The following is a 22010-nucleotide window of genomic DNA, read 5'->3' on the forward strand; positions in this document are numbered from 1 at the left end:
TGTATACTTGCTGTTATTGTTTAATGAAGAGCTTTATAACCCGTCTTTCTACCAACAGTCTGGGATGGCTGTGCATTTGCAGCTTCTCGTAAAGAAAAAGGGTATTTATCACACACCCATAAGAAAGTTGGTATTAATTGGAACATCTGAGATTGTGTGGGTGATTTCTCTCAAGTTAAAAATCAGAATGTGTTGGGGGGAGGGGGATCTGCTAGTAGTACAATAATAACCAATCCTCCAAGAACCAAGCTTCTTTGAAGGAAGGCTTTTTTTAATTGAAACTCACCAGCTTCGCTTTACTATGGATACACTTTCAAGCCTATGCCTTTGCTTTAAGGTGAAACTGAAGAGCATGTACCTTTGCTTTGCTGTCAGTAAACTGATAAGCCTGTGCCTTTGCTTTGCTAGGGTGAAACGGTATGTTTGTTTTGCATTAAAGAGATGTCTTGCTTTCTCCCAGGGCTGGGAAGGGAAGGATCCAATACGATCAGAGGGTGGAAGAGTGCTGGGTAGACACCCTTTAAAGCCCCTGTTGAAGCTGCCCCTACCATCCATGAGCGGGTGTAGGAACCTATCCCTGTTCTTTCCATGTTATTCCTACCTGTGGTACCAAAGTTTCTGTTAAAGAAGTAATGTCCAAGAACACATCTTCTTTGTTAACTGAAGTAGTACTGTAATTTAGTCTTCTCTGACCACAACTCCCAAGGTCCTCTCTGTGGCTCCTTTTCTGTTCCTTTCTCTTCCTCCTCAGACCTTTCTTCGATCTTTATCCTAGATCTAGATTGGAAAGGGAGGGAGGAACCTTCAGATTTAGATAACTAATTTGTTCCAGCTACAGAATATGGATCATCCGGTCACAGAATTGTGTCTCTTGTATCCATGGTTATATCCATGTTCTTGTTTCTTTTTGGATCTTTATATAGGGCTGTTTTGAAGATGTGAAGACAGCCACTGTAGACATAATAATTGGGATCTACCCCATCCTGTTGTAACAGTCCAAGGACTGGGATGGAAGCCTGACTGCTAAAGTCTCAGGTTGCTTCCAGATGACTAGTTTATCGAGCATTTATCCTGATTTGTTTGCACAAAATCTACAGGGAGATTAGACACTGGCTCTTTATTGAGCATTCATATTAATTTGTTTGCACATAGTTTGCAGAAAGATTAGACGGAGTTGGCTATTTATTAAGCATTCATTCTGATTTGGTTGCAGGGAGTTTGTATGACATCTGGTCAACCAATCATTAGCCTACACTTTTCAGTGAATTTCTCCATGACTTCCCTTATAACAAAAAGTTGTGCAAGTGTGCTAAATCAACTTTAATTGCACAACTTGAATATGCTAGTAGGTGGTTGAATCCTACGCTAAAATAAAATCTAGAAGTGCCCTTAATTCCTTCTTCAGGTGTCCCCAGCTCTTATATCTTATTTCACAAAGTCAGTTCAAGGAGCCTGGTCCATGTGTGTCAGATTTAGTATTTTTGCTCTGCTTTTCTGTTCCGCAGAACAGCTTGCAAGATTTAAAACAATAAACAATAAGTAAAACATAAATAGCAAACAATCATAAAAACAAACAGTTTTAAGACAGGCACAGATGAAAACCAGCCAAGGATTCTCCACCCAAGCTGCATTTGGTGCTTTTCAGTTTTAGCCTTGGTTGGCAAAAACCAGACTATTCTCTGTAACTGACACCCTTTGAGTACACACTTTTTACAGAACATTTAGATGAAGTTATTGTTGGCTCATGTTGTGAATCTGCCCTTCACCAGGGATTGTCCCTCCTGATGCCACACGCTTGGCTCAGGAAATCCCCACGGGGGGGGGGTGCTTGCCTCAGCCTGGGGCATATATGCTTTCTGCACCACAAGCTTCACCGCTTCCACCTTTTGTCCCACCCAAATAGTGACTGACCATTGGTGTGCCCTGTTAGCACAATAGGATGTAGGTACAAGAACTGAATAGGACCCTGATGTGGTAGCACATGTGGCCCGGCAGACATGCAGGAATTTAAATGAACAAAATAACTTTATTAAATGACAAGATGTTAAATAGTATATTGTTGTATAGTCCCTATCTTCCCTACCTGTCCTGCCCCCTCTAACTAATATATCATCCATCCTTTTCCATCCAGCTCACTTCCACAACACAACCTCCCTCCTTTCACTCCATATCCCTACCACAAACTCCTAACTGTCAAAACCAACTGTCTTTTTATTCAAACCTCCCTTAGAACTCTCACTCACACACCCCTTCTCACCTGGCAGACTTACATACTCCCAGGCATTCCATTAACTCCTTCAAACCCGTAACACATTTACTAATAGATCCCAATAAGTAGTTTCATCACAGCTCACTCCAACAGTTTTTTCTGTGTTCTTGTGATCTTGTTTTTTCAAAGGGGGGCTGATTTGTGCCAGCTTTTTTTTTTTAAACAAAATACAAGTGCAGCACAAGTCTGTCTAGTGTAGAGAAGCAATGCACTTTTAAGGGCTTGTTTGCCTTTAACTAAACATTTTCTCTTGTAGATTCAGCCGATTTAATAAATGCCATGAGGAGGGTGAAGGGGGTTAATATTAGGTCAATCAATAGCCTCTCAATTGTTCCAGTGTCAGTTTCTGTTCATACTGGGGTGGGTGGGGGAGCATGACAATTTAATGACTACTTTTCATTGTGTTACTTGTTTTCCCTTCTTTTTAAAAGTGAGACAAAGCCAGCAATTAAATCTCCCTCCCCTCAACTGAAAAGAAAGTGACACTGGGACAGTTTAGAGGCTCCAGGGTGGATGGGACAATTGGACTCTCTTGGGACTCTCAGTTCTTGTTGTTGTTTAAATGAACAGATAGGTGACCACAGGTAAGAGCTTTAAAGCCCTGGGTCAGGAACAAGAGCTGAGGGAATATAGCCAGAACTGACAGTGATTAAGGAAACTCCCTTTCACCCCAAGCTGCTAGGCTCAGTGAGATGGAACAAAAATATTTGCAACCAGTTGTAGATTAGGTCATTTTATATTTCACTTCTCTTTAGCCTAATTCTAGAAGCAGGACTCTCTCCCCCCCCCCCCCGCCTAGCTTCTGCCCTGCAAATTTCAAGTATAACAACAGGAAGAGTTTATAACTCTCTCATGCAGTAACTGAAAGGAAATGGAGCATGTCAGGTGGTTTCAGAAGTAAAGCCACCCACTATTGAGAGGTCTAGATCCTAGTTTCAACCTGCTATGTGGGTTATAGGAAGCTGCCTTATACCTGGTCAGGCTTTTTGTCTACGTAGCCCAGTCTTCTCTAACTGGCAGTGGCTCTTCAGGATCTCAGGCAGAGGTTCTTTTTCCATCAGCTGCTACCCAGTCCTTCTAACTCAAGTGTGTGGAACCTGTGGCTCTCCAGATGTTGCTGAACTACAACTCCCCTCATCCCTGGGTAATGGCCATGCTTGCTGGGTCTGATGCGAGTTGTTCAGCAATGTCTAGAGGGCGAAAGGTTCCCTGCACCTATTATCTGGATTGGACCTTCTATATGCAATGCATGTGCTCTGCTACTGAGCTATAGCCCTTAGACCTGGGCCAATGTATTCTACCCAGTGTGTCTTGTCACTTTTTGGCAGAGGGGAATGGGAGGAAAAAGATTGTTGCCGTTCTTTCACACTCTTTTCTTTACAGAAAAGCAGCATTGCTGCTGCTTTTGAAATGGACAGCCTGGCTCAAGAAGAATGATGCTACTTCACAATGCGTCATCATCCCCAGAGGCAATGTTAGCAAATGCTGGCTGCCCCCGCTGGTTGTTAAGTAGCATCATTCTCGCTGGGCGGTTCAGTTACGGATGAGGAATCGTGCCAAGCTGCTTAGAGCAACTCTGCCACTGTTTGAAGGAGTAGCAGAACTGAGGGTTTAAAAAAAAAAGTAAAAGAGAGACTGTGAAACTCTGTGCCACCTCTTCCAACATGGAGAGTTACTTGCTCCCCTGAAAAAGAATAGACTTTCTCTCAAACCTCTAAAAGGCTCTGACCCTCTCCCCAGTCATTTTCACAGAAGACAAATGGCCCTGGGTGGGTGGCCTGGCATAAATAACAGCCTGTCTCTGGGATGCTATTTTAGGGCACTTGTCATTCATCCACCTGAGACTAAGGTTGGTAATACAGTGAATGTTTTCACACATTGTTAAAAGCAATGTACACATGTGAACACTGGTCATGTAGGGCAGAAAGCAGAAAAGTCAGTTTTAAAAATCGTACTGGCTGCTAAGCAATAAATAAACTTTTTTTTGCAGTGCTTTCCAATGTTACATGATTCAGGGTGTGCATCTCTTCCTCTTGTTTTCTTGCTGTTTTGAGCAGGAACTTGCATTTGTCTTATGTTAACCTGGGGTGGGCTGGGAGAATGTAAAGAAAGTGAGCTCTTTTTATTACCCTCCACCACCACCCCAGTAATTTGCATATAAGACGGGTGCAAATTCTTGCTGAAAACTGCAAGAATACAAGAGGTAGAGATGTGCTTGTGCTAACACAGTTCAAGAGTTTGGCTAACCCTCAATATAGATAATGTGTTCTTTATACAAATCACATTATTGATTTGTTGAACATAGGAGTCTCTGGGTGGGCTTTATAATTATGACTTAGAGAACAAGGTGACAGGCATGTGATGAGTATGTGGCTTCCTCTGAAACAGTTTTCTGGGGATATTTATTCCTTGGTACATATTAATGGATCAAGGCATAGGAGCCTATGCCTACATGCCAACGACAGTAGAATAAATGTGAATTGCTCATTTCCCCCTCATCACACCACTAGATTGCCATCTTGGTTCTTGGCAGCTGTTGAATTCACATGTTGTGAAACTTATGCTGTGGGCACCCTCCCGTTTTGATCAGTATCAATACATATAAAACCAGATAAAATGATGGCAATAAATAACCTATGTTTTATGGTTTTAATTTTTCTCATAGTTTAATGCTTTTTAATTGTATACTTCTGTATGTTTTAATTGGTGTTGTTTTTAGTTGTAAGCCGCTCTGGGTCATATTGGGAAAAGGGCGGGGTAGAAATAAAGTTTATTATTATTATTATTAATAAATGGGTCAGAGTTCAACAACTGGGAAAATAAGAAGATGCTTGTTTAGTGCTGAAAAGATAGTAAAGTAGGCACCAGGCAACCCTCTCTCGGGAGGGAGTTTCATAAACAAGGCACCATAACTAAGAAGGTCACTTCTGGCAGGAAAGGTCTCCAATGAATATCTCAGTACATGGGCAGGGTGATGTAGCAGAATGTGTGCATGTGTAACACTTGTTGAAGCTATAATCCAGAGAGAGCCAATGTAGTGCTCTCCAGATGACATTGGACTACATTTCCCATCAGTCCCATCAAGAGTGGCCAGGTGTAAGGGATGATGAGAATTGTGGTCAAACAACATCTGGTGTGCACCAGGTTGGCTATCCCTGCTATAATCCTTTGGATCACTGTATTACATTACTGATTTTGGATCATAACCCCACATGGGAGAGTCTAGCATGCTTATAGCTAGACAATTAACAACACCCTAAAAGAGATTGGGCTGTATGTACAAAACCAGACAAAGAATGATTTGTACCTCAATTCTAAAAGAGATGGGGACTATGCATGTGCATAGAAGAAAGCACAGAATGAAGTACTGGGTGCAGAATTCAGTTTCCTTGAAAATCTAAACTTCCATCATCATCATCATTATTATTATTAAGGGTTTCTGGGCCTTTTTGCAGTAAAGATATGCCTGTGCAGTGCCTGCTGAAATCTCGTCAGCTAGAGAGTGGCTGATCTAATTTACCAATGGCTTCATTGCTAGCATAGTTCCTTGCCCCTTCCCATGGTTGACCAAAACCAGAATAAATTATTGTAATTTGCATAGATTGCAGACTCCAGCTTTTTTTTTAGTGCAGAATTTGTAATTTCTATGACTCTGTGCATCCTGGAGAGACCTGGCAAGTAAGATCCAGATTGAATTCCATTGATTGGGAAGTTTGTATATAAGATCAACTCTCCCAATGAAGGTGACACCATTTATGCCCTTGATTTTGGGCTGTTCATGTCTCTTTTCTACTGGTTTTTCTGCTGAACGATAAGTTTTGTTTAGAAAAAAATATCAAGCCAAGAACGCAGAGTTGTTTCCTGCACATACGCTCTCTATTTTGGTAAAGCTTCCTTTTCCTGTTTGGTTACAAGACCCTGTGTAAACTTTCAAGTAAGCTTGGCTTACTTCATGTTCTGCTTTGTGTAACGTGGTTACGAAGACGACATGTTATAATGCAACAGTTGTGCTGAACAGATCATTAGTACTTGGCTTTCCCCAAAGCGTACACCAAAGTTATTTCTCCAATGGCAGCAAGGTAAGTACTTAGCAACTTTACTGAGAATGTATAGATTCTCTACAGAATACTAATCCTGTTTTAAATGAAGAATAGGAGTTCATATCTGAAGAAAATGAGTGAAAAGTGAGTGAGATTTATTTGATGCAGTGGTATGTGTGCAAATAGGAACATACATTTGATTTGATTTTGATTTTAATAGTTCTACCTCGCCTTTCAGCCAAAAGGCCCTCAAGGCGGCTTACAAAAGAGCACCAATATAAAGATACACCAATAAAACATCAATAATACATCAATAGAAGATCAGTAATACATCAATAAAACAATAAAAACAATACAATTTGGAATACATTTCAAGATTGTCACAATCTACCTCCCCCCTCACTTTGGCAAAATAGATATTATAGACATTGGGCTACTTTGCAAGGCTAGCCACCCTCACTCAGTCATAGTCCTATCCCCTGTAATACAAATATAATAATTATGAATTTTATTTGCATTGGCATTAACAGAGTCATTTTAAATGTTTACATTAGAAGAAAATTACACATTACACTCCTGTATTTATTGCTACATTTTGTTTTTGAACTGACACACTACTCCCAGCCACAGCTACACATCTCCAGATAAAAAGCTGGTTTGTTGGTCTGGGGATATACCTGATGTGTTTTTGTCTTCTCTCATTACATTTCTAGTGTTTAGCGAATTTCAATGGAAATCCATTAAAGATACAATCTCCTCTTCCCTTTCACTACACAAAGAGGACTGAATGGTATTCTGCTTAACTATATGTGATTTCTCTGATTTCATTATCAGTTTTGCAGTGTGCTGTTACTGCATTAGATTTGGAATATGCACCAAACTGCACAAAAGTTTTGCAAAGTTTACAACTATGGGTTTTTTCAATTCAAGGTGGAAGAGACTAAACCTGCTGATCCATTTACTCAAGTAAATTTACAGACCTTAAGAAGTGGCATATTTCCATGTGAAAGTTTATTCTTGTCACTGATCCATGTGAAAGTTTGTTCATGGCTCTGATTTAAATTATCTGTGTATATCTCTTAAAGCAGTATGTTTTAAGAGGATTCTTATCATTTTCCGGTTTAGCTATATACCTCCTTTGTATAGCATAATTAAGAGTTAAAACTAATGCAGTTAATTTGACTAAAAAGTCCCTTAATTAGTTGATGTACTGTGAAAGGCTCTCTGTGACAGTAGCATCTAGCAGTTTGGGCAGCTGCTGCATTCACTCATTTGCTCACCTTCCCACTGGCAGTGCCTGCTGCCTTTTTGGATTTGGGTCGCAGAGAAGACCAAGGCAGTTGCTGTTCACTGTGATTTCCTTGCTCCAATTGCACAAAGAAGCCAGGCAGTGTCTAAGGGAAGGGAATTACAAGCAGTGGTGCTGAGAGATGTTTGAAAGAGGCCGCTTACTGTGACTGTTGGGACTAGTAGTTCTACAATCCTACCACATGGTGTATCCTTTGTCGGATGTTTTGGGTTTCTCTGGATGACCTGTTTGTTGAACATTCATCCTGATTTCTTTGCACATAGTTTACTTGAAGGGCAGACAGTGTGTGCTCTTCAATGAACATTCTTTCTGATTTGTTTGCGGGAAGGTTATATGATAGTGCGCCTTCATCCTGAACTTACCCTGATTTGATCATCCCACAATTTTCAGTGTATTTCCCCATTACTTTCCTAACCAAAAAAAAGTCGATATGTTGCACCAGAGCTACAGAGTACTTTAAGTCATTCTAAATTCCCAAACCTCATTTTCCAGTATGCGATTGAATCACTTCCACAAAATACAGACAGTCTGGTGGTGACATAAGTGAACTAGGAACTTCCTGTGCTCATGCTTTGACTTTTGGCTTTGGGGTTGGGATTGTTGGACACTTGCTGAGGCCCATATCTTGACAGATGGCCCATTGCACCAACTCAAAGAGTCCCTTGGCCCTGCTCCTCCTCCTCTTTGCTATTGCTGCTTGTTTGCCTGCCTTCTCTAAGTGAACAAACAGTGACAAGACAAGGTAAGGAAACTGCAGCACTCACCTTGCCCTCTCCCACTGGGTGACTGTGAGGAGTAGGCCCAGAAGAAGAAGACTGTAGCTTAGTCTCAGAGCATCTGTTTTGTATACAGAAGGTCCCTGGTACAATCCCCAGTATCTTCAGGTAGAGGTGGTAGAAACTCCTGCCAGAAACCCTGGAGAGCTGCTGCTAATCAGTGCAGACAGGACGGAGCTAAATGGGCCAATGGTATGACGCAGTATAAGGCAACTTCCTATGTTTCTGTGTATGGTAAGAAATAGGCAGCAGCCACAATGGTGTGGAGGAGGTGGGCCCACAGAGGGCATCTTGCCCAAGAGCCTCCTGATACCAGGAGCCAGGACTTCTTAGCATTGCAAGCAAGACTCCAGGACCAACGCAATATGGGAGAAGCCCATGCAGACACCACTTTTGCCTAAATTCTACTCCAGATAGAATTTTGTAATGAATTTGAGGCTGTGTGCCTGGTGGAACCTCACCCGAACTGCTTAAGCATTTATTGAAGTGCAGTGGTGTCTGCCATGATCTGCTGTGCCATATATGGAGGCCTCTTGCACTAACGTGGCTACTTGTACTTGCATGAGTCATTCTCAGAGAAATAGGGAGGGCTGTATTTTGAATAAAAACGTAGCATTACAGCTCATTGATGTCCAGAGGAAGGCCCCGAGCAAATTAGGGGTGCCTGGGAGGAACTGAGATTCACTCCACCCCCCCAAGATCTCATGTGCTTTAGAACTTGATGGCTGCTGCTTTCCCATCACAAGGAGGCCTTATCTGAGGTTGATTTTAAGGTTGAGAGAGATTCATGTAGGAGAAGGTGGCCCCAGATATCCAGATTGCTCATCATATCTCAACAGGATTGGATGTTGCAATTTCACTTTCATGCAGTTTTGCATTTTCTCAATCTTAAATTAAGTTTGCTACATTTCTGCATCTGTTTGTGTGTGTGTTTTTAAAAAATTCCTCACGAAAATTCACCAGTATTTTAGTGCTCACTTCTCCTTATACACACTTTTGTATGCAATTTTGCCCTAATGTACCCATTTTTGCAAGCAATTTTCCCTACTATAATGCCATTTTGTGTGTTATTTTCACCCATATATGCTTTTTAGTGCACATTTCCCCATAAAGTATGCATTTTCCTACACATTATTTGGGTGGAGAACTGCATCACAAAATTTGGCGAAGTGTGAATTTTGAAGGATAGCTGTGCTACAGTTTGTGCACTGTTTCATGAAGTGTAAATTAAGTATTCTAAGTTAATTAAGGAATTAAGTGAATTAAAATGTGGACTGAACCAAATTTCTGCCTCATTCTTAGCTACAAAAGAAGTCAACAGTGTAAAAGAAATTAAGCAAGTGTGCCCTGAGAATGAGAAACCTACAAAGACTCTCGAGGTCTTTATATGCACAATCACTCAAAATACCCTAGCAGTTGAGTTTACATCTGTATTTCACATCATGTGATCCTGACAGTAAGGACTGTGAAGATGATCAGTATTCTCCCATATTGCAGATGCTGGGAAGGGAGACTGAGGCTAGCTGAGTGATTGTGGCTTACTCAGGGTCAGCTACTGACTTCATGGCAGAGGTGAAATATGACCCAGGACCTCCTGATTTGTAGCTTAAGCTCACAAATAAACGTTTCAGTAATGTTGTTTCAGTGGTAATGGAGAACACCACACAACATTTTTTTTAAAAAAAATATTTATGGTTTTACTTCTACGTTATCCTCCTCTGTGGCAGGGTTTGAGGAAAGATGGGATATAAATATTTAAAATAGAAAAATAATTACAGATGTAAATAGAAAAAGAGTTATTCCTCCGTCGTGCCCATAATGGCTGAGTGGCCTTGCTGCTGCTTTGCCCAGGTGTTTTTAAATGCCTCTAGCTGTGCAGTCTTGAGGTGTGCAGTAGTAGAAGATGCAATCTGCTAGCAAATAAAATGTTTTTAAATGATTTAAAAAATACGCCCTGGTATTACGCCAATATACCCAGTGTCGTTATGCCAACACTGACATCTTTGCAGCACCAGTTAAGACTTTCCTCTTCTCCTAGGCATTTGATGGAATATGATCCCAGCAATATCAAGGCTTTATGTTAGTGTTGCTCTGGGTTGCTGATAAGGCAGTCTTTCTCTCTCTCTGTCTCTCTCTCACTCCCTCCTCACAGATTTGTTGTGTTTTTATGTTTTATGTATTGCTTTGTTAAATTTTGATGACTTTTAAAGACAATTTTGCATGTTTTTAAACTTGATTGTAAGGCTTTTTTTAAAAAAAGATATTATTAAATTTACATCCCACCTTTCCTCCAAAAAAGAGCCCAGTTGCCTAGAGGCTGCCCTATGTTAAGCAACTGACAAATCAAATAAATAAACATAACTTTTGGATGGTGCTTAGTTTTTGAGTGCTATAGAAATGTATGATAACACTGTCAGAAACTCTAGGTGCCTGTGACCCTTTGTTGTGTGAAATGTGCTTGCACATTGGAAATGAATGCATGCTGCTGTGGAAGTATTATATTTATCCCAGGACAACTGCTTTGACTGCTTAGAACATGCAACTTATTTATTTTATTGCATTGCATTTATATCCCACCTTTCCTCCAAGGTGCTTAAGGTGGCTTCCATGGCTCTCCCCTCTTGAGCTTGGATCCGTATGTAGCCAAAACAGCGCCATCTGTGCACAAGAGGGATGCTTGTTGCTACTTATTATTATTTATTATTATTTATGCAGTTGATTAGACACTTGACATTTAAGGAGTCTCCAAGCAGCTTACAAGTTTCTTAAGGCATGACATAAAATCAGAAAAAAGAACCACGATTACAATAAAAACCATACAATAACCTACCTCCCCCCCAAAAAGGTACACACATAAGCTTTAACGTGGTGGTGGTGGTAACCCAAAAGCAGCCGATGAGGACTGAGCATGCTCTGAATGTTATCTGACTGTTTATAGGGAAGTAAACTGAAAAACCAGGTTGAGGGTGGAATGGAGTATGATGGAATAGGGCATGGCTGGCTGGCTGAACAGAAGGACTCCTCGCTGAAATACTTGGTTGCAAGTCTCACTTGTGTGGCTCAATGCCAGTTGCTGGGCAGGGGCAGTAGCAAAGAAAAACTATTGCCTTCACACCCCATCTGTGCTTTTTGGAAGCATTTGTCTGCTTGCTTCTGGGAAGCAGAATGACAGGATGTAGTCTGATCTACCAAGCCTCTTATATTCTTGAATTGGTCCATTGCAATCTTTTTGCCGACTGCTGCCTCTCTCCATGCTCCATAATGAACTGTTGTTATATGCCTTCGACTATGACTTATGGCGACCCTATGAATCAGCGGCCTCCAAGAGCATCTGTCGTGAACCAGCCTGTTCAGATCTTGTAAGTTCAGGTCTATGGCTTCCTTTATGGAATCAATCCATCTCTTGTTTGGCCTTCCTCTTTTTCTACTCCCTGCTGTTTTCCCCAGCATTATTGTCTTTCTAATGAACCATGTCTTCTCATGATGCATCCAAAGTATGATAACCTCAGTTTCATCATTTTAGCTTCTAATCATAGTTATGGTTTAATTTGTTCTAACACCCAGTTTATTTGTCTTTTTCACAGTCCATGGTATGCACAAAGCACTCCTGCAACACCACATTTCAAAGAAGTTGATTTTTCTCTTATCCGCTTTTCTCACTGTCCAACTTTCACATCTATACATAGAGATCGGGAATACCATTGTCTGAATGATCCTGAGTTTAGTGTTCAGTGATACATCTTTGCATTTGAGGACCATTTCTAGTTCTCTCACAGCTGCCCTCCCCAGTCCTAGCCTTCTTCTGATTTCTTGACTATTGTCTCCATTTTGGTTAATGACTGTGTCAAGGTATTGATAATCCTTGACAAGTTCAATGTCCTCATTGTCAACTTTAAAGTTACATAAATCTTCTGTTGTCATTACTTTAGTCTTTTTGACGTTGAGCTGTAGTCCTGCTTTTGCGCTTTCCTCTTTAACTTTCATCAGCATTCGTTTCAAATCATTACTGGTTTCTTTTAGTAGTATGGTATTGTCTGCATATCTTAAATTATTGTTATTTCTCCAATTTTCACACCTCCTTCATCTTGGTCCAATCCCGCTTTCCTTTTGATATGTTCTGCATACAGATTAAACAAATAGGGTGGCAAAATACAGCCCTGTCTCAAACCGTTTCCGATTGGGAACCAGTTGGTTTCTCCATATTCTGTCCTTACAGTAGCCTCTTGTCCAGAGTATAGATTGCGCATTAGGACAGTCAGATGCTGTGGCACCCCCATTTCTTTGAAAGCATTCCATAGTTTTTCATGATCTATACAGTCAAGGCTTTGCTGTAATCTGTAAAGCACAGGGTGATTTTCTTCTGAAATTCCTTGGTCAGTTCCATTATCCAACTTATGTTTTTGTTTTAAATTGTTTTTGAAAGATGTGTTTTAAATTTGTATATTTGTTTTTAATGTTTTTAGTTACTGTAAACCGCCCAAAGAGCTTCGGCTATGGGGCGGTATACAATAAATAAATAAATAAATTATGGTTGTGATATGATCTCTGGTGCCTCTTCTGGCTTGGACGTCTGGCATTTCTTGTTCCATATATGGTACGAGACTTTGTTGTAGAATCTTAAGCGTTATGTTACTTGCATGGGATATTAAAGCAATAGTTCGATAATTACTGCATTCCCTGGGATCCCCTTTCTTTGGAATTGGGATGTATATTGAACGCTTCCAGTCTTTGGGCCATTGTTTAGTTTTCCGTATTTCTTGACAATTTTTTTTCAAAATGTGGACAGATTCAGTCTCAGTAGCTTGTAAGCAACTCTATTGGTATGCCATCTGATTCTGGTGATTTTTTTCTTCCAAGTATTTTAAGAGCAGCTTTCACCTCACATTCTAGAATTTCTGGTTCTTCATACTGGTCATTAAATTGTCGACTTGTTTGTCATAAGTGGAAATACTCTGCCCAGTAACATTTCCCCCTCTTGAAGGCCAAACAAGAGATGGATTTATTCCATAAAGGAAGCCACAAACCTGAACTTACAAGATCTGAACAGGGTGGTTCATGACAGATACGGTTGGAGGTTGCTGATTCATAGGGTCGCCATAAGTCACGATTGATAACAACAACAACCACCAAACATGGGTGTTGTATTTGATATACTTCAAGCATCTTCTTAAATGTTCCCAACAAATATAGTTCCTACTATATTTTTAGTAATGTTCACTTCCTGTGTGATCGATTTGGAGCAAGCAGCTTGTGGCAACAGACCTGTGGCCTCTTAGCTCTGTCTCACGGACCTGTTGAGGATAGCGTAGCAGGACAACCGCATGTCCTGTGCGCTAACATTTCTCATGCATTTTTTAAAATTTGAAAAACCCCAGCTAATGCTGAGTGAGGTTTGCAGTGGCTCTTTAGCTGGCCCTTTCAAGCACCATAGGTAGACCCAAAGGTCTATGATTTCCTCTAGGCTTGTGTGGGGGGGTAAATGCTGTGCAAAATGGTACCTTGTCCACTTGTACTGCATTTTTAAAAAGAAATGCTTGGTTAACCAACAGGAAGTAGAGCTGCTGGGTCCTCACCATATGATGCAGAAAGGACCCTTGTTTTCAGCTCCCTCCTAAACTGCAGGATTTCCTGGTTATGTTTTATGTGGCTTGTGTGGCCCTCGTTGTTTATAAGTGAGGGGCTGTGGTCCAGTGTATGTTAGACTTGGACTGGAGACACCTTTTTGCAGCTATGCAGTTTGCCACGTGCCTGTTGAGATGGAATGCATAGCTGGAGTGGACTCAAATGCCGTACTTCCCCATGCCTCTTCCTGGTACTGATAGAGCTGTTTGCACAGCTTCCATAGCTCTGCACATAAGACTCTCTCTTTTAGCTTTACAGAACCAGTAACTTCTTCAGGCTTGAAGAAAGAGGAGACCAACAACAGCACATGCAGCTTCTGTGAGGGACTTGTGCATGTTTCCCCCACTCTGTCTTCTTGCCTGTAAAAAACTGCTGACTCTTCTAAAATCCTAGAAAAAAGACAGAACAGTTCATGGAGCTACCATAGCGTATTGCACTGCCTCTGTGAACTCATATATTGGGGGAGAAACTGTATGGGTAATATTTGTCATCCTTCCGTCCTGAATGCCCAACCTTCAGGTTCTAGCAAGAGTAGGGGAATAGTCTTGAAATGTAATTAGCCACTCGCTCAAAAATACGCACATGCAGGAGGGTCATGGCCCAGTGGCAGAGCACATGATTTGCATGCAAAATGTCCCTGCTTCAATCTCCAGCATCTCCAGGTGGAACTGGGAAAGTCCCTTTTGTAAAACCCTGAAGAGCTGCTGCCAGTCAGAGCTAGATGGACCAGTGGTCTGACAATATAAGGCAGTTGCCTATGTTCCTAATTCCAGTGTTTTGGCTCTCTGTAGTTCATCAGATCAGTCCTTTCTGTTCTATACATTAGAAAATGATGTGTCTTAAATATGAACCCTGGGAATAAGCCTTGCCTTATTCTGAAAGCACTTAGAGATTTGTTTGTATGTTTGTTTATAAAGTATTTCCATACTGCCATTTCATTTAAAAAAAAAACCAGGACATTGCACAATGTTAAAACATAAAACACCATTTAAAAATACAAATAATCATTAAGGTAATTGGCTAATCAAAAATAAAAATTAAACAGCTGCAAAGGTTCTGCAAGAGATACCTGAAAGTCAAAAGCAAGGATGATTGCTGAATCTCTGCTGGGAGAGCACTCCGCAGCATGGCATCACCAACAGTAAATGCCTGGTTTCTAGTTGAGGCCAGTCGGGGCTGTGTAACACGGGGGACAACTAAAGGCACTCCTTGGGATGATCTCAGATGGTCCTTAAAGTATTTTGGATCCAAGTTGTTGTCAAAACAAGAGCCTTGAGCTTAAATTGTGTGTCCAAAGAAACAGTGTGACTGCTAATAGAAATTACCACTATACTAGGACTGGAAAGTGATGAAAGAATTAATACTGTACACTTTTTACTTATTGGCCACATTAACTAAATGCATAAATTACTAAAACTTCATTATAAGTGTATTTCCAAAATATTGGAGGTGTAAAATAACATTATAATGATATTTCTTGGAAACTGCTTAGAGTTTTTATTACAGTCGATATATTCCTTTTTTTAAATAAATAAAATAAATAGCATTACAGTTGATTAAAAAAAGGCATTACTTTTTAGAAGGAAGAACAGCCTTTCTAGTCTTTTCTTGTTTTATTCCCCATCCAGTAACATCACAAAACCAAAATAACCTCAGCTAATACATGAGCACCCTCTTTCCTTTTCCAGTTGCGCTATATCTTCATTGATTAAAATGTCCTTCCCTGTTTACTCAACTACAGCGTTGGTAATCAGTTATATCACTATTATCATCCCAGCTAGCCCTTGCATCCATTTAGCAACCGCAAGTAAAAGCCCATTATGCCAGTGCAGAGGCACTACATAGGGGCTTTAAAGGGAATAGGTAGATGTAGAAAGGTCTGCATTCCTTCCCCCAGCACTGCTTATGGGAGTGGTTCTCTAGGCCTTACTACAGTAAAAAGAATTGGGGGGGGGCCTACAGACTCCCATTTTTGGGGGGTGAATTCTGCAAGACATCATTGATATAATAATAGTGCATTAGTTGTAGATGTATACTGGACCACCCACACATCATTCTACTTTATTGGTTGTTCTGCAATGCTTCCATAATGTTGTTCCATTATTGCCATCTGGAGGGGCGCTTTTGCATTATAGCACAACAAAAATGGGACAAAATAAATAAATAAACTGGAATATTTTGTGAAAAGTTACATGATTTCAGCAGAAAGTTTATGGGACATGCACTGATTGGAAACGGAGTATGTCTGCCTTGAAACTTGAAGGCAGAGAGCATTGAAAGTAGGATTGCAGGGTATGACTGTCCTGATATCATCATGAAGAAAAATAATCATGAATGCACAATACATGCACAGATGGGCATCTGGAAAGGCCCTCAGTAGCTTTATCAAAGAAATCAGGGGACAGCTATATGACTCTACTGACTCTGGATTAACATGGCTGTGTTAGCATTCGTTCATTTACGTACATTCACCAAGCTATGTTAACGGCATATGAAGTTGCCTTAGACCAGGGGTGGGGGAACCTGAGGCTCTCCAGATGAAGTTACACTCCAACTTCCATCAGTCCCAGCCAGCATGGCCAGTTGTTACAGATTATGAGTGTTGTAGCTCAGCGGCATCTGGAGGGCCACAGATTCCCCATCTCTGCCTTAAACCATTGGTCCATCTCGCCTGGTATTGTCTACTCTGACTGACAGAGGTACTCCAGAGCTCTAGGCAGAGTCCTTTCCCAAACCTGGATCTTTGCAACTGGAATCCCGACGACTGAACCTGCATAAAAAGCAGCCCTCTACTAAGGAGCTCTGGCCTCTTGCCAAAAATGATGTTTTTCTTGCATGATAAATTCTACTTTGGTCTTTAATGATTTGGGGAATTAGAAGCATTATCCATCTCCTACATCAGCTTGATTGAAATGACTGAGAACTATAGCACTCTTCCACAGCTGTGGCTCATTTCTCACCAGATGTGTCAGCAGATGTGTGGCCTCTGCCCAAACCAGCAACCCCACATCTCCTCTCTAAAGTTGAGGAATATAAAAATGCATGGCATTATGTCATCACTCTCCAAGAGTTCCCTTGCTCCCCTCAGCTTCATTGGGGGGGGGTGTCAGGAAACTCATTTAATGATGTAACATGACATTGCACAATCCCACACATCCCTGGGAGAAGGAGGCAGGGACTACTGTTTTAAGCATCAGTCCTATAGCTACTGTAGTGTCTCATTCTGGCCTCAGTGGAACTTGGGGCTGGAGAAGATCAGGGCTGATTGTGCTCCAAGTGTTTCTGTGTGTTTTTAAGGACTGCCTCTTATTTAAAGCAGATCCTGTTCATTCCAGTGCTCCCCATTAATCACTCGGCACAGTACAGTATCCCTCTTGTTAAGTTGCCATGTTTCAGGTTGTTCCAATGGAACGCTTCATTGCAGCCATGTTTTTACCCATTTTGAGGCTTTGGGAGAAATGTGTTCTGAGTAACTGGCCATACTGAAACATTAATTAATTTTTTTTTCTTTTCCCCATTACCATGAAGCAAAACCCTTGTTTACTCTCCAAAAGATGGTGTATGTTTTCCAAGTGCAATAGGGTCGATGTGTGCACACACGCACACACACATGCGCACGCACACACACACACACCCTGCATATAAAAGAAAGAAAAGTGGGAAATGATTTTAAATACGGGCATATGATGAGCCCTGTTGCACCAGTGATCTAGGGTCCATCTAGTCCAGAATCCTGTTTCCAACAGTGGCTGGCCAGATATTTGTAAGAAGCCAGCAGCCCATTCCTGTTTGCCTCCCAGCAAATGATTTTTGGAGGAGGTACGCTGCCTTTAAACAAAGGGGTTCCAGTTAGCTATCATTCCCTATGTTTCCAATGTTCAGAGGTGAGTGCTGTTACTTAGGTAGCCAAAACGGTATGATCCATGCACAGCAGCGAGGAAACAGTAGTCTTGGGAGGATCCCAAAGTTTGCAGATGTACAAAACAATCTTTTGGAAATACACCCTAAGTGGGAGGGAGCCCAAAAGAGTCCAGTGAGGACTGAGTGTGTTCAGAGGCTGTGGAATGCTGACTGACTGTTGGAACGGGTGGAACGGGCCCTGGCCAGCATGGGGAACGGAATGGAGTAAAGTGGTGGACGGTATGACTGACTGACTGAAATAACAGTTTTCAGCTTGACACAGGGATTGTCCAGACCTCACCTTGAAACTAGTCAGTTTCAGCTGTTGTGCAAGCTAAGCACAACAGGCTACCTCTTTGGTACATGAGAATGCATATTTAGCCCACATAGTTGCATGACAACTATTGGATATATAATTAATGCTATTGTCTTTTTGCATTGAGACTTGCACTTTGATCCAACAAAAAGTGGTAGGGATATATTTTTGAATTACATTGTCAGGATGCCTTAGCAACATTTACCAGGACTACTGCCAATTTCACAGAAATGCTGTATAACTCCTCCTCTGCCTGAGAATGCTTCTACTGTTGTGTACCAATTTCAGTGAGAAGGAAATGATAACTTTAAGTCTCAGCCTGTGGAAAATGCACGGCTGCATGTGTATGGCTTGTGGAGTGGACGTCACCTCTGGGTTGCAGAGTAAATGCTGCTGATCTGCAGCAGCTGCATTAGGAAGATGCCCCCCCCAACCAATGCACCTATGTTGCATTCAGGCTTTAGAAGCTCTCCTGTGTGTAGCAGTCCTGAGCACTCTTTTAAAGCTGTGTTTCCCTGATTGTGCAATTATTTCAGCTATAAGCCCTTCAAAATATTTGCAAAATGAGTTTGGCATTGTGTTGTTGCTGCTGCTATTTTCAGTGAAAGTATGGAACAGTCTAAGCAGATCATGCTAGGACAGCCTTTCTCAACTAGTGGGCCACCAGATGTTGTTGGACCACAATTCCCATCTTTCCTGACCATTGGCAATGCTGGCTGAGGCTGATAGGAGTTGTGGTCCAGCAACACCTGGTGCCCCACTAGTTGGGAAAGGCTGTGCTAAGACAACCTAAAAGGTTTGATAGATCAAGCAACTTCCAGTAGGTTACACAGACATACCCAGTTTTCTACTCGGATTATTTACTATGCCCAGATTATTTACTAAGCACTAAGTGGCCTGATTCGTGTGTGTTCCTTTGGTGGCATGATAGTAGCTGAAAACCACTTCTGCAGAGCAAGAACTCCACATTGCAGATAATTCCCATGCCCGCAGCCCTAATAAATGTACAAAAAGGTACTCTACGTATCCATTCTAAAGGGCAACCTATGGTCTCCTCCAGGCAAACTGTTTATTGAGCACTCATCCTTGCACAAAGCTTACATGGAGATTAGACTATGCCCTGTCATTATAGAGGCTTCATCCTATTTGTTTGTGGGGAGGTTATACAACAGAGCATTTGTCATCAATTCATCCTGATTGCATGGTGGTTAGGGATGGGCATGAATTTCGATTCAGTTCACATTTCAAGCTGCATTTATCAAATTCACACGTTTTGAAACAATATGAGAACCAAAACACAGCCATCCTTTAAAATTCACACTTACTTGAATTTTGTGCTGCAGTTTGCCAACCAACCAATGTTTATAAAAATGCATATATTGGGGAAAGTGTGCATAAAAATGAATAAATGAGTGAAAATGACATGCAGAAATGCATTATATGATGAGAAATGGCTTGCAAAAATGTGTACATTAGTCAAAACTGCATACAAAAATGTGTTTATTAGGAGAAATTCTCAGTAAAATGCTGACTTTTTTTAAAAAAAAATCACTAATTGCTACAGAAATGTGGAGAACTGAATTTAAGATTGGAAAAATGAATAACTGAGAGAACCAAAATTTGACAGATCTTTACATCCCTAATGGTGGTTATACGTATTCCCAATCATTCATTTATCCCACACTTTCAGTGCATTTCTCCATCCCTTTTCTAACTGCAAAAAGTTCGTGGTTTTTTTAAGTGGATTTGTTGCACCAGAGTTCTTTAATCAACTTTATTTTATTTTATTTTATTTTATTTAACTTTTTAAAACTACAACTGCCATCAGCCCCAGGGATTGGGCTCGTGGGAGTTGTAGTTTAAAAAAGTAACTTTTCCAAGCTCTGGATTCACGTGGTGGTGATGAAATGCCTTGTGCTACCAATTTGTTATTACTAGTTAATATACATTTGCCATTTATGAAGGAGTCGGAGTCGAACAGTAGAAAAATAGAGGAGTCGGAGTCAGAGTCAACTGTCGGTACGACTCCACAGCCCTTGCTATAATGGCTAGTAGCCATTGATAGCCTTATCCTCCATGACTTTGTCTAATCCTGTTTTAAAGCTATCCAAGTTGGTGGCCATCACTGCCTCTCGTGGGAGTGAATTCCGTAATTTTAACTATGCTATGTGTGAGGAAGTACTTTCTTTTGTCTCTCCTGAATCTTCCAACATTCAGATCATTGGATATCCACTGGTTCTGATGTTATGAGAGAGGGAGAAAAATGCTGTACTCCATACACTGTATTCCATACAATGTTTAGATGGCTTGTTTTATTGTTGATTACAGGTTGTATAGCTCAAAATAATCCAACAGTACAATTTGGCTGTAAAAAAAAGGCAAATGCTATTTTAGGCGGCATTAACAAAAATATAGTTTCCAAATCACGTGAAGTACTAGTTCCCCCTATTCGGCACTGGTTATGTCTCACCTTGAGTACTACGTTCAGTTCTGGACACCACACTTTGAGAAGAATGGAGACAAACTAGAACGGGTTCAGAGGAGGGCAACAAGGATGACCAGGGGACTGGAAACAAAGCCCTATGAAGAGAGACTGAAAGAACTGGGCATGTTTAGCCTGGAGAAGAGAAGACTGAGAGGAGATATGATAGCACGCTGCAAGGACCTGAAAGGTTGTCACACAAAGGAGGGCTAGGATCTCTTCTTGATCATCGCAGAGTGCAAGACACAGAATAATAGGCTTAAGTTACAGGAAGCCAGATTTCGACTGAACATCAGGAAAAATTTCCAAACTGTTAGAGCAGAATGACAGTAGAACTGGAAGCATTCATAAGAACATAAGAAGAGCCTGCTGGATCAGGCCAGTGGCCCATCTAGTCCAGCATCCTGTTCTCACAGTGGCCAACCAGGTGCCTGGGGGAAGCCCGCAAGCAGGACCTGAGTGCAAGAACACTCTCCCCTCCTGAGGCTTCCGGCAACTGGTTTTCAGAAGCATGCTGCCTCTGACTAGGGTGGCACAGCACAGCCATCATGGCTAGTAGCCATTGATAGCCCTGTCCTCCATGAATTTCTCTAATCTTCTTTTAAAGCCATCCAAGCTGGTGGCCATTACTGCATCTTGTGGGAGCAAATTCCATAGTTTAACTATGCGCTGAGTAAAGAAGTACTTCCTTTTGTCTGTGCTGAATCTTCCAACATTCAGCTTCTTTGAATGTCCACGAGTTCTAGTATTATGAGAGAGGGAGAAGAACTTTTCTCTATCCACTTTCTCAATGCCATGCATAATTTTATACACTTCTATCATGTCTCCTCTGACCCGTCTTTTCTCTAAACTAAAAAGCCCCAAATGCTGCAACCTTTCCTCGTAAGGGAGTCGCTCCATCCCCTTGATCATTCTGGTTGCCCTCTTCTGAACCTTTTCCAACTCTATAATATCCTTTTTGAGATGAGGCGACCAGAACTGTACACAGTATTCCAAATGCGGACGCACCATAGATTTATACAACGGCATGATATTGGCTGTTTTATTTTCAATACCTTTCCTAATTATCGCTAGCATGGAATTTGCCTTTTTCACAGCTGCCGCACACTGGGTCGACATTTTCATCGTGCTGTCCACTACAACCCCGAGGTCTCTCTCCTGGTCGGTCACCGCCAGTTCAGACCCCATGAGCGTATATGTGAAATTCAGATTTTTTGCTCCAATATGCATAATTTTACACTTGTTTATATTGAATTGCATTTGCCATTTTTCCGCCCATTCACTCAGTTTGGAGAG

General features: G+C 41.2%; 1 protein-coding gene across 7 annotated transcripts in view; it reads left to right on the forward strand.

Moving 5' to 3' along the window:
* EVL (Enah/Vasp-like) overlaps window positions 1-22010 on the forward strand; it is a 214116-nt gene that overhangs the window by 83857 nt on the left and 108249 nt on the right. Inside the window, exon 1 of one of the 7 annotated variants that reach the window (XM_061612141.1) lies at window positions 6230-6348. The exons of the other annotated variants lie outside the window; for them this stretch is intronic. Coding sequence (XP_061468125.1) covers window positions 6338-6348 — 11 coding nt within the window. The 5' untranslated portion in view covers window positions 6230-6337. Of the gene's footprint in view, window positions 1-6229; window positions 6349-22010 lie in introns of those variants that run through there. 7 annotated transcript variants of the gene reach the window in all.

This window comes from Rhineura floridana, chromosome 2, assembly GCF_030035675.1.
Source record: "Rhineura floridana isolate rRhiFlo1 chromosome 2, rRhiFlo1.hap2, whole genome shotgun sequence".
Lineage (NCBI taxonomy): Eukaryota > Metazoa > Chordata > Lepidosauria > Squamata > Rhineuridae > Rhineura > Rhineura floridana.